This window comes from Stenella coeruleoalba (genome assembly GCF_951394435.1).
Source record: "Stenella coeruleoalba genome assembly, chromosome: 17".
Lineage (NCBI taxonomy): Eukaryota > Metazoa > Chordata > Mammalia > Artiodactyla > Delphinidae > Stenella > Stenella coeruleoalba.
Window position 1 is genome coordinate 33,525,277 of NC_137163.1, and position 12,697 is coordinate 33,537,973.

A 12,697-nucleotide genomic window follows, 5' to 3' on the forward strand; every position below is an offset into this window, starting at 1 on the left:
AGTGGAAAGGACCATTGCACGGGTTGGTGTCTATGTGCTTGTAGGTCAAGGCCTGCTACCTCCATTTAATTTTGTAGGAGTTTGCAGGAAATGTTGATGTCCTCATAATGCATGACCACCACTTTCTGGCTGAGCAGTACTCGCCTGGCCACTCTGGCCTCCAGGTAGCCCTGGAGATGGTTTCAACCATTGATTAGCATGACCTGTCCCTCTGACAACTTTGGCAGCTGCCTCAGAAAATTAATCCCTATATTTTAAAATTATTTTTCTTGTCTCGTTGCACTGGCTGGAACCCTTGTGCAATGTTGAAAAGGAGTGATGAGGATAGACATCCTTGTTTCCAATATTAGGGTAAAAGCTTTCAACATTTCACCATTACAAAAGATGTTTCCTGTAGGATTTTTAGGAATATTCTTTATCAAATTAAAGAAGTCCCCTTCTATTTATAGTTTGTTAAGAAATTTTCTTCATGAATGCTTACAGAATTTTGTTCCATTCTTTCTCTTACTCAAAATGATTGAATGATTTTTCTCTTTTATTCTATTAATATGGTGAATTACATTTGTTGATTTTTATATATTAAATCATCCAACTTGTTTGTGATCTACTCCTTGCTATATCCTGTTGAATTCGTTTTGCTAATATTTAAGATTTTTTTTAACAGACTTTATTTATTTATTTATTTTATTTATTTATTTTTTTTGCGGTACGCGGGCCTCTCACTGTTGTGGCCTCTCCCGTTGCGGAGCACAGGCTCCGGACGCGCAGGCTCAGCAGCCATGGCTCACGGGCCTAGCCTCTCCGCAGCATGTGGGATCCTCCTGGACCGGGGCACGAATCCGTGTTCCCTGCATCGGCAGGCGGACTCTCAACCACTGCGCCACCAGGGAAGCCCCCAACAGACTTTATTTTTTAGAGCAGTTTTAGGTTCATAGCAAAATTGAGAGGGAGGTACAGAGATTTCCCATAGACTCCCTGTCCCCACACATGCATAGCTTTGCCCATTATCAACATCTTCCACCAGAGTCACCCAATTGTTAAAACTGGTGAACCTCCATTGACACATCATTATCACCCAGAACTCATAGCTTACATTAGGGTTCACTGTAGGTGCTGTACATTCTATTGGTTTGGACAAATTTATCATGACACGTTTTCGCCATTATAGATCATAGAGTAGTTTTACCGCCCTGAGAATCCTCTGCTCTGCCTATTCATCTTCCTGTCTCCACTAACCTCTGGCAACCACTGATCTTTTTACCATCCCCATTGTTTTGCCTTTTCCAGAATGTCGTATAGTTGGCATCATACAATATCTAGCCTTTTAGATTGGCTTCTTTCATTTAGTAATGTGCATTTAAGGTTCCTCCATGTTTTTTCATGCTTTATAGCTCATTTCCTTTTAGTGCTGAATAATATTCCATTGGAATAATATTCCATTGTGTGGATGTACCACAGTTTATTTACACATTCACCTACTGAAGGACATCTTGGTTGCTTCCAAGTTTTGGATAAAGATGCTGTGAGCATCTATGTGCAGGTTTTTGTGTGGACATAAATTTTCAACTCCTTTGGGTAAATACCTAGGAGCTCGATTGCTGAATCACTTGTTAAGAGTATGTTTAGTTTTGTAAGAAGCCATAAACTGTCTTCTAAGATAGCTGTACCATTTTGCATTCCCACCAGCAACGGATGAGAGTTCTTGTTGTTCTACGTCCTTGCCAGCATTTGGTATTGTCAGAGTTTTGGATTTTTGAGTCCTGTTTGTTTATTCAGTCAACATTCATATACCTACATATTTTTCCTTTTTATTCTTCATCCATTTATGCCCCTCTGAGCTTACACTGGGGAATCATTTTCCTTTTACTTGAATAACACCCTTTAATATGGGTTGACTGCTTAAAATTTCTCACATTTCTTTTTCTTTCTTTTTCTCCCCTTCCCTGCCCCCCTCCCCCGCCGAGTATCTTTGTTTCTTTCATTCTTTTTTTTTTATTTTAATTTTTTGGCTGTGTTGGGTCTTCGTTGCTGCATGCGGGCTTTCTCTAGTTGTGGCAAGTGGGGGTTACTCTTCGTTGCGGTGCGCAGGCTTCTCATTGCGGTGGCTTCTCTTGTTGCGGCACGTGGGCTGTAGGGCGCATGGGCTTCAGTAGTAGTGGCTTGCAGGCTCTAGAGTGCAGGCTCAGTAGTTGTGGCGCACAGGCTTAGTTGCTCCGCGGCATGTGGGATCTTCCCGGCCCAGGGCTTGAACCCGCGTCCCCTGCATTGGCAGGCGGATTCTTAACCACTGCGCAGCTAGCGAAGTCCTATTTCTTTCATTCTTGACACTATTTTTTGGCCTTAGGAGTGTGCTTTGCCCACAAGTGGGAAAAGCTTGAAGTGTTAGGGAGTTAACAACCCAGGAGCAATCCTCAACTATTGAGAGATGGAATTAATGGATAAATACCTCCAGTTTCCTCCCCACTCAGTGGGCTACTTCTAAGATATGTCCTACACAGTCTCTCAGATGATCCCCAGTGGGATTGAATTCCAGTTGTCCACACTGGTAAAACATTCATCAGCCCATCTTTTATAGGAGTTTCTCCATTTGCTGTCTCATTTCTCCATTTCCATACACTGCTTCCTGTAATCACTTCCTAAATAAACTATTTATAGCCAAATCCTTGTCTCAAGGTATGTTTTGGGGGAAACCATATCTAAGACATGGCTTATTTCAGAGGTGCAGTCCTTTAGGGCTCCACACAAAGTAAGAGGAGCTCATTAGCACTCACCACTGCATTGGGGAACCTTGGACATTAATCCCTGTTGTCTTAGCTCTGAGTGTTTGTCAGAAGAACTGCTCAGCTTCTTGGCTTCTCACTGGGTCTTTCCGTAATTGGCATTCATCCCAGGGGGATAAGTGGCTCCAAACACAGGACTCAGTTCCTTGGGTCTTATTCATCCCTTGGTTCCTAGTTTGGTAATTCATCATTATTTTGTTAACTCTCTTGTGCCTTTAAGCGGATTTAAAGAAATATTTTTGGTTAACTTTTCAGTTGTCCTCAAAGGGAGAATTAACCCAAATTGTTAGAAAAGAAGCCCACTCCAGCCTCCTTTTCTAGATTTGTATTGCACTTTAACTCTTCAAAAAGGTTCTACTTGAACCTTGCTTATTTCTATTCCCTATCTGTACTCCCTCCTCCCCCATCCATGTGATGGGCTTGCACAACTCTGTGCCTTTACTCTTGTTTTTCCCTGTTCAAAGTGTGACCCACCAAAGTGCAGGGAGATGAGAGTTCTCCTTAACATGCCAGCCTGGACGATGCCAAGATGGTTGTCAGTCAAAGACCAAGTGGGCAGTTTGAATGGGCTGCCTAGAGTGATGAGACCAGCCTTTGACCAGAACAGAAAGTCTCAGTGGGTAAATCAAGCTGGAAGCAGGGTGGAAGCACAATGAAAAGATGAAGAAAGACAGATGTGGAAGAAAGAGAAATGAAGCAAAGTATGGGCATGGAGGTTGGAGTTTGTCCAGGGGCACATCTAAAATGACTGTGTTTAAGTTAGATGTTCTATTTTCCCAGAACATTCTTGAAAGTTCAGCTTAAATGACTTCTTAATTCTCTTGTTTGGAACCACTTCCTCCTTTAACTTTCATAGCACTCTTACTGTATTTATCATATCACATTTTCCCATTGGCTTTGAATAGTCTGTTCCTTCTAAATTATTAAGTAGATGGCAGCTGTGGTATAGTGGAAAGAGCAATGGAATCAGAGTTAGATGACCTGGTTTTAAGTCTCAGCTTCAGCACTTACCTAAGGTGTTTGAGCCTCAGTGTCCTTGTCTATATAATGGGGATAATATTATTTACTCCATAGTGTGATTTGAGTATTAAAAGACATAAGCGTATAAAGTGGTATGTAGTCAAATGGTACATTTGTCAAGTGGCACATAGTGAGCAACTTGACAAATAAAAGCCTCCCTTTGCTGAGACTACTAAGTGTTATGAAGTGCTCTCCATGCTTGACATACATTATCTTATTTAGGCCTCATCAAAACCCTATGTAGAGCTATTACTATGGAATAGTTCACAAATGAGAAAAAAAGATGCTATGATAGGTTAAATGATTTAATCAAGGCCACATAGTTAAGTAGCAGAAACGGCACAAATTCAGGTCTGTCTGGCTCTAAAACTAGCAGTATCCATTGGTCTACCCTGCTTCCCAGTGGCTCCCACGGATTTCTAATAAGTAGTGGCCTTGAAATCATTTTTTAGTCTAAAGTAATCTGGGCCATTTTGGAGCTAGTGACCTACAAATGTGTTCCATTATCTGTCTCAAGGGGTACCTACTCTATCCTGATTTATAAATAAATTTTCATATATTTTGTTCAAAAGAACTTCCTGAGCAAAAGTGTGTGTGTAATGCATTAACAGAAGAAAAGTGATACTGAAAATTAAGAATGTTTCACAGGACCCCTGATTTAACTGAACATACTGGAGAAGAGGCTTCATGTTTTCACTTTTTTCTCTTGAAAGAGGTACTTGATTTTTTGAAGGTGCCATGGAAGCCTTTGAGAAGAAAGCTATGAACTGGTTCCCTAGAAAAAAGCAAATAGATCTATTCAAGAATTAGCCTTTATGATCCCACTGATCATAAGCTGAGGAACGAAACACCTTTGTAGAACAGATGTATCATCTTTCATTTAAAAGGAGTAAAAAATCATGAATCATTTAAATCAGGAAATTGGTGGAAATTTCCACTTTTTGTCTTTGTGTGGGTATGTAATAGTGGTGGTGTTGGGGAAATTGGGGAGATCAGGGTGATAAAAGAAGGTGCTGCAAAGTCAGCTCTATGATCCTACGATTGGACCTTCTGGAAAGGCCCTTACATAACTACCTTACTTCTCCAATAAAAGGCTGTGTATTTCTTCCCCTTAACTGATTTTACACTTCCACTTTAAATGTAACTGAGGATGAAGGACGAGAAACAAAAACAAAAAACCCCTAAGGGTCCGCAAAAAAAATTAGGGCTGCCCCAGGGGAAATCAGAGCGAGAGAATGAAGGACCCTTCTTCCTTCCCACCTCCCCAGGGACACACACTTAGCCTCCCTCCCGGACTCCCCGCCCCTGCCGGCTCGCCCTCCCCCGCCCCCCCTGCCTCCTCTTTCCCTAACACGTGCTCTCCGGAACACTCACTCGGGAGATATCCCACCCCCCCGGGGCGGGGGCTGGGCTCGGGAGCCGAACGGACCAATCCGCACGCGCCTTACAGCGTCGTGGCCCGAGAACGTTGAGCTGCCCAATCGAAAGGGCCTTACCGCCCGTTTCCCGGAGCCCCGCCCCCTCGCAGCCGTGCCCCCGCCCGCCCGTCTCCTCCCTCCTCCTCCTCCCGTTCGCCCCTCCCCCGCCGCTCGGGAGCGGAGCTTGCGAGACGGAGAAACTGGGGCAGAAGTGAAGATGGCGGCGGCGGTGTTGGCGGTGGCGGCGGCTTCTCGCCAGTGACGCGCGGTGCGGGCTCATCTCCCTCCCCACCTCCCTAGTCCGGACCCCGTCCGCCACCGGGACTACACCGGCCCCGCAGCCCGCAGCCCGTCCCACTCGTCCCTCCCCACTCGGTCCCTCTCCAGACGCCCGGCTGCCGCTGGCGGCGGCGCGCCCCGGCTCCCGGCCGCCGGCCTCGCACTCCTGCGCGCTGTCGCCGGGGGAGCGGGCGGCGTGTTGATCCGCCCTCCTGCCCGCCCCGCCGGACCGCCGCGCCGCGGACACACGCCCGGCGGGGAGGCGGCGGCGGCGGCGGCGGCCCCTGCGCATTTGCTTCTCTCCATTTGGGGACTGGAGGGCGGCGGCGGCGGCTGTGGGTTTTGGGGAGGGGAAGGGGTTGGGGGGGGAGCAGAGCGCGGGGGGGCCGTGCTCAGGAGGAGGACGAGAAGGAAGCACCATGACGTCCATCCATTTCGTGGTTCACCCGCTGCCGGGCACCGAGGACCAGCTCAATGACAGGTAATAGGGCCGGCGGGCGGGCGGGCCGGCGGGCTGGGGGAGGGGCGCCTCCCCGCCCTCCCCTCCCCCACGGGGCCGCGCCGGGGCGGGCGCCGGTGTTTACGCGCCGTCCGGCGGTGTGGGGGGAGGGTCCTCGCTGCACCCGGCTAGGCCCCTTCCGGGGCAAACTTCTGGTCCCGGGGGCCCGGGGCCGCGGGGGCGAGTGAGATGTGGACGGGAAAGCGCACTGCACCCTCCACTCCCTCGTCCCCCCCCTCCGCCTCCACGAAGGAGCCGCGTTGAACTCGGTGGAGATGGGAGGGGGAATCCGGCTCCCGGTGGGGGGGAGCTGTAATTACCGCCCGGCCCAGGCTCGAGGAATCCATATTAGTCAAAGTTGAATTGAGACAGACAATGCGGATGGGGGATGGTGGAGGTAAAAAGAGAGGGAAGAGGAGAAGCCGGGCGAGGGGCCCCGGGTTAGGCTGGGCTCGCCCGGGGCCCTGGGAGCTGTGTCCGGTGTGGTGGTCGGACCTGCGGGGCCTGGAGATCCCGGGGGAGCGGGGAGGGTGGGGAGAAGCTGATTCCCGGCGGATCGCGGCTGCGGGGGAGGGAGGAAGCGCCATGATTATTGTTATTATTATTAAATTTGAGCCCCTGCAGTGAGGTTTGCCATTCCGGGGAGGGGATGAATTTGGGCGCGGGTGGGGAAGTGGATTAGCTTTCCTTGGCTCTGCTACTCCCGGAATGGTGCACGCAGCTCCTTCCCCGGCCCCTGTGGTGCGAGCTTTTTTGTTTCCTTTTTTATTCTAATGATAGTGTTTTCCTGAGTTGTAATTTGACAGCTGAAAGCCGAGCGTGAAGTCAAAGGAAAACTCTTACGTTTGCAGTTCGCAGTGCTGCTTTTCTTAACACGCTGTAAAATTTCTGGGATGGGTTTTGCTATGGGCGGAGGAGGAATTATGATTTTTTTTTTTTTTTTTTTTGCCTTTCATAAGAAGGCTGTTTTGGCCCTGGATTCCTCTCCTTCCCTCCTCCATCGTCCCCTGCCAGGTTAGGATATTGAATTGCAGGGCCGCATGTTCTCAGGGAACTGAGATAAAGCAGGAAAAGTTCCTTCACTGTTGCAGAAGAGACTCCGAGGAGGTTGAGGGAAGCCTCCATTAAAGCAAGTCTTAGAATCTAGAACTCAGCTCTAATGATGGCCTAAATGTTTACAGGGTCAGAAAGGGGGACATTTTAAGTCTCTTTCTATCCCAACACTTTCGCTGCTCTCTATTCATTATAAATAGGGAAGGCCATCTGGGCCCAAGTTTAGAAGTTAGATATAATTTTTGCTAAGTGACCAGGTGACATAAATTGCATGATGCCCTTTTTGTCATGCGCTTCCCGTCGGGAGGAAGAGGCCTAACTTGCTGCTAAGATACTGGCCTCTGTCTCGGAGTATCTAACCGCCTCAGGTGGGGCGGACAGCCTTTCAATCCGGGAAGCTGGAGGCTTGGTTTCTGGCGTTAGGTTTGGATTTGTCTAATCTTTGCTGTAACCATATAGCATTTAACATGTTTGTAAAACTTTTGGAATACTTTCTGAAAATAGTAATCATTTGGAATTGTCACGTAGTTCCTTTAAATACTGAAACAAGTTTTAAGTCATTTATTTTAACATTTCGTAATGCGATCCTTATTCCGATTTTGTTTCATTACAGATCTTTTGTTAAGACTTTCACATAAGGTTTTTTGTAAATTTTAGAACCACGCTAGTAGTGTGGATAGCCGTACTGTCTGTCATTCATAGAACCGAGTTGGTAGTGCTTGTAGTGCAACTTGTCTTGTAACTTAGAAAATTGCACCAGGAGAGAAGTAGGGTATGTTTTTTATATTAGTCCTAACTTCATATACCAAGAATCCTGACTAGCTTACTCAATTTACTGTGCATGCCAAAACCTATTTTGCAGTTTTGTTGGGCACTTTGAATAATTTTTGAGCATTCCTTTTGTTTCAGCTAGTCTGGAAATTGACACGTATCTTTTTTAAAGCTACCTTTTCTTTCTCCATTCCTGGTGTAAACAAGTAATCAGCTTTGTTTTTGATTTCTGTAATGTCGGTATACAATATTAAGAATAGTTGGATCATCTTCAGTTTTCAGTTCATGAGAAATGAAAGAGGTGGATCTGATGAGATCATAAAATGTACATCAAGGTGGCAGATATTTGAACAGTAGGAGAGGGCTGTAGGTAAAATCTTAGGAACCTCTAGTTTTATCTAGTAGCAGTAAAAATGTCTGTTGAGACTTACGAAGGTATCATTTGAGGTAGTCATGCTTTTTTAGTTTTGAAAAGTAGTTGACTTGTGGTGGAGCTGTTCTGTGTCTCCCCTTCAGAAGAAAGTTCATGTTTGCATACCTAGTTGCAAAGTAATAGGATCAACCTATTGCTGCATTGCTTGAGGGAAATGTTTCCAAACGAGGTTGGTTTTCTGGAACCTTACAACTTACTAGAATAAGCCCAGAATATTTTTGTCTTCAGGTAAAAATCTACCAAGGTTTAAAGTAAGTTTTGGTAATAGAAAAGAGTGTGTTACAATGGGTTGATTTTCTATGTATGATAGTCACAAGTGAAATGATAAATGGTAGTTCGGGATGAAAGATCTATAAATAGGTAGACTTTAGTCTTTACCCGGAAAGCAGTAAGACTGGACAGGCCGCATGGTACTACAAATAAATTGCTCAGTCAAAGAAAACCTAGGGGTCTCAAAACACCAATATTTTCTTCTACAAATAAGTTGTCTTTTTAAAATAACCACATCCTGTTAGAAGTTATATATTTTATTTAGTGTAATAGTGTGATGGCTCAAACATTTAAAGTGTACTCAGCATTTAAAAAAAAAACCCATTTGTATCTGATTTTTTTTCTTTGTGTTTTCATACTTGCTATTTCTGTGATAGTCTTTGTATATTGGGTTAAAATCTTTAATTATTGGCTCTGGGAGACCAAATAATGCAGTAGATGAATATAGGTGGGGATGGCTAGGGCAGAGGAGAGGAATTCAGAGAGCCTAGGATGTTGGTTGTAGCTTTCCAGAGTGATTACAAGGTCCCTGGTGCAGAGCGCTGGCCCTCAGCAAATACTCATTGTGTGCAGTTGAAACCATTCAGTGCTCAGATACTTGTGTGACATTTTGATTTTCTTTCTAGTGAATTTCTAGAGTTAGTGCTATGTTCTTGCTTAAAACATTGTCTTGAGAAATAGCAAACACCATAACAAGAACAAGGTTCTAGGCATTGAGATTAAGGGGAGAGCTGGAAGTGCCAGCTCACCAAACCCTGGAAAGTGCCAAAGAAGTCATGTAGACCAGTTTTTTCACTGATGAGCTGGAAAATCAGGCCCTGAGTTTATCCAGGGTATTGACAGATGAGGTCCACATGATGGGTCTTCTGATGTTTAAAGTCCAGGGCTCTTTTCAGTGTTCCACATGGCCTGTACTCTGGAAAATCTCTGCTTTCTGAGGCATCCCAGCCTTTGAGCAGCCACCTACCTGTCTTAGAGTTTTGATTTCCCTTTCCCCTCAACTCATCCCTCCTGGGCTCCAAATTGATTTACGCCTTTTGTCTTGGGGTGGACCCTCTTAACCCTTTCCTAGTACTAGGTTAAGAGAGGCCTTTTAAGGTGATGGTGTCCCTGTGACTAGTCCCTGTCTTGAATTACTCCTTGGGATGCAGGTGGCTACCTTGCAAACCAGTTCTCGTTTTTGGTCTGTATGTGGAATTTTCTTGTGAGCTTTGCTTTTAGGCATTATAATGTGCTGTGTGATCATAAACAGTCTTGGTTGAGATTGTCACATCAAAAGGGTTTTTCTCCAAGGAGCTCCCCCTTTAGATGCTGTAAGGCTGCATAGTAAGATAGTGTAGACAGGGGTTTGAAATTTGGAATTCCTAAATCTGGGTTTGTCTCAGCCCTGCTAATTATTAACTGTGTTGTGGTAATCGAGTCATTTAACCACTTACAACCTCACTCCCTATCTCTCCTCCTCCCCACCCCCTCATACCTCAGTTTCTTTTCTTTTTTTTTTAATATTTATTTTGACTGCACCGTGTCTTAGTTGCGGCACACGGGATCTTTAGTTGTGGCATGCGAACTCTTAGTCACGGCACGCGTGTGGGATCTAGTTCTCTGACCAGGGATCGACCCCAGGCCCCCTGCATTGGGAGTGTGGAGTCTTACCCATTGGACCACCAGGGAAGTCCCTCACACCTCACTTTCTAAATCAGGTATAGTACACACCTCAAAGTTGGTGAAGAATAGTTGAGATAGTGGGTGGGAAAACACAATGTTATAATGTAGGTTCTGTGGGAAATATTATAAAGAGATGGTTAATTTTTACTGCTTTTATGTGTTGTCTGGTTTCCAAATAGAAAAGCAGGAACTCAAAGAAATTGCCCTGGAATATCCTTAGCATTGAATGCAGAATCCAGACCGTTATTCTTAGATCAGCGATTCTCAACTAGGGGCAGTTTTTGCCCACCAGGGGATATTTGGCTGTGTTGGGAGACATTTTTTTTTTTTTTCTGGGACGTGGGCCTCTCACTGTTGCAGCCTCTCCCGTTGCGGAGCACAGGCTCCGGATGCGCAGGCTCAGCGGCCATGGCTCACGGGGCCAGCAGCTCCGTGGCATGTGGGATCTTCCCGGACCGGGGCACGAACCCGCGTCCCCTGCATTGGCAGGTGGGCTCTCAACCACTGTGCCACCAGGGAAGCCCCTGGAGACATTTTTTGATTGTCCCCGTTGGGGCATTGTTACTGGTCTCTAGAGGGTAGAGAGATGAGACCAGAGATGTTGCTAAACACCCTGCAATGCACAGGACGGCCCCACAATAAAGTATGGACCTGTCCAAAATGTCAGTTGTGCTGAGGTTGCGAAAGTCTGTCGTAGATTATCTTGAATGTACATAGATGTAAAACTAAATGGAAATTCATGAGGAAAAATTCAAGCAATGTAAGTTAGTCTCAAAACGTGACTTACTTAAATGGAAATTAATTAAAATGAAATAAAATTAACAAGTCAGTTCCATGGTAGCAGTGGCCACATTTCAAGTGCTCTGTACCCACATGTAGGTAGTGGCACCGATTGGACAGCGCAGATACAGAACAGTGCCATGATCACTGCAAATTCTGTTGGGCAGCGTTGACACAGAAAGTGCTTTTTTGCACAAGGCATGGCATTTAGTGAGTGCTCCTTTTTTTTTCCTTAAGTAATTTATTTATGGCTGCGTTGGGTCTTTGTTGCTGCACTTGGGCTTTCTCTAATTGCGGCGAGCGCGGGCTACTCTTCGTTGCCGTGCGAGGGCTTCTCATTGCGGTGGCTTCTCGTTGTGGGCTCTAAGCGCTTGAGCTTCAGTAGTTGTGGCACGTGGGCTCAGTATTTGAGGCTCGCGGACTCTAGAGTGCAGGCTCAGTAGTTGTGGCACATGGGCTTAGTTGCTCCATGGCATGTGGGATCTTCCTGGACCAGAGCTCGAACCCAGGTCCCCTGCATTGGCAGGCGGATTCTTAACCACTGCGCCACCAGTGAAGTCTGATCGCTCCTTATTTTTATTAGGAACTGTTGGGTTTTAAAGACTCAAGCGTATCCTCCTCCACTCAGTAGGAGCCAGAAAATAGGCCAGGGATTACGTGGAGCCGAATGAACAAAAGTTGTGGTGGGTAGAGGTTATAATAGTTGAAAGCTGCCTAAAGTTTAATTGTGCTGCACCAAAAAACACAAGTATTAGGGTGGAATAGAGCATCACGTCACCAAACCAGTGGGAAATCTGACTATTTGATTGTTGAGATTGTTACCTAGAAACAACAATGCTAGAGTGACTTTGTTGGGAAGGTACAGGCAAGCTTCACTAAGATGATTAAGTTGTTTAAGGAAAGTAAGATTAAAGACAGGGTATGAAATAGCCAAACCAAAAATTGAAAAAACAAACAAGGGAAGATCAGTTTTATAAATCAAGAAATCAGTGACTAAATTGTAGGTTTAGGAGTAAACAGACACTTGGGAAGGAAATTACATAGTACATAGGAATATAACTAGGAATAATGGGATGAACTTTAGAAAGGTCAGGATTTTTCCCTTAACAATTAGGTTATTTAGGAAATAGTCTCTAAAGGAAAGTTTAATCACTGAAGACTGTGTCAAATTACGCTTAAGTAGATCTTGCAGGGTGTATTGAGGGGAGTGATTTTATATTGCAGGAGGATGTACTCATGTCTTTTTGCCCCGTTTTTTATCATACATATACTCGGCCCTTGGTATCCACGGGTTTCACATCTGCAGATACTGAGTGCAGACTATTCATTGTACTGGTTATTTTATAAAGGGACTTAAGCAACCGAGGATTTTGGTATCCGCGGGGGCTCCTGGAACCCATGCCCCTCGGAGACAGAGGGACGACTGTACTTCTAGTTAAGAAAACAAACTCCAATTATAGTCTGTGTTTCTCTCATTTTGACACCTTGGCATTCTGAGCAAATGACAACAGTCTGCCCCCCTGGGTCACTATAATTATGAAATGTTGATTTGTTTTTATAATTGATTTTTAAGTTTTACTGTGAAAATTATTTTAAAGCTTTTCATTATGGAAAATTTAAAGCATTTACAAAAGTAGAGAGGATGGTATAGTGTATTAACTCTATGTACAAGAGTTATTACCCAGTTTCAACAGTTATCTACTCGTGACCAGTCTGGTTTCAAGCTTCT

The 12,697-nt window shown here is 45.2% G+C and overlaps 1 protein-coding gene across 3 annotated transcripts in view; it reads left to right on the plus strand.

Moving 5' to 3' along the window:
- The first annotated feature begins 5,891 nt into the window (after window positions 1-5,891).
- The window catches only part of UBR5 (ubiquitin protein ligase E3 component n-recognin 5), a 143,749-nt gene continuing 136,943 nt past the window's right edge, over window positions 5,892-12,697 (plus strand). For all 3 annotated transcript variants that reach the window (XM_079901118.1, XM_079901117.1, XM_079901119.1), the window contains exon 1: window positions 5,892-5,978. In XM_079901118.1, the coding sequence (XP_079757244.1) occupies window positions 5,917-5,978 (62 nt within the window). In that variant the 5' untranslated portion in view covers window positions 5,892-5,916. The remainder of the gene's footprint in view (window positions 5,979-12,697) is intronic.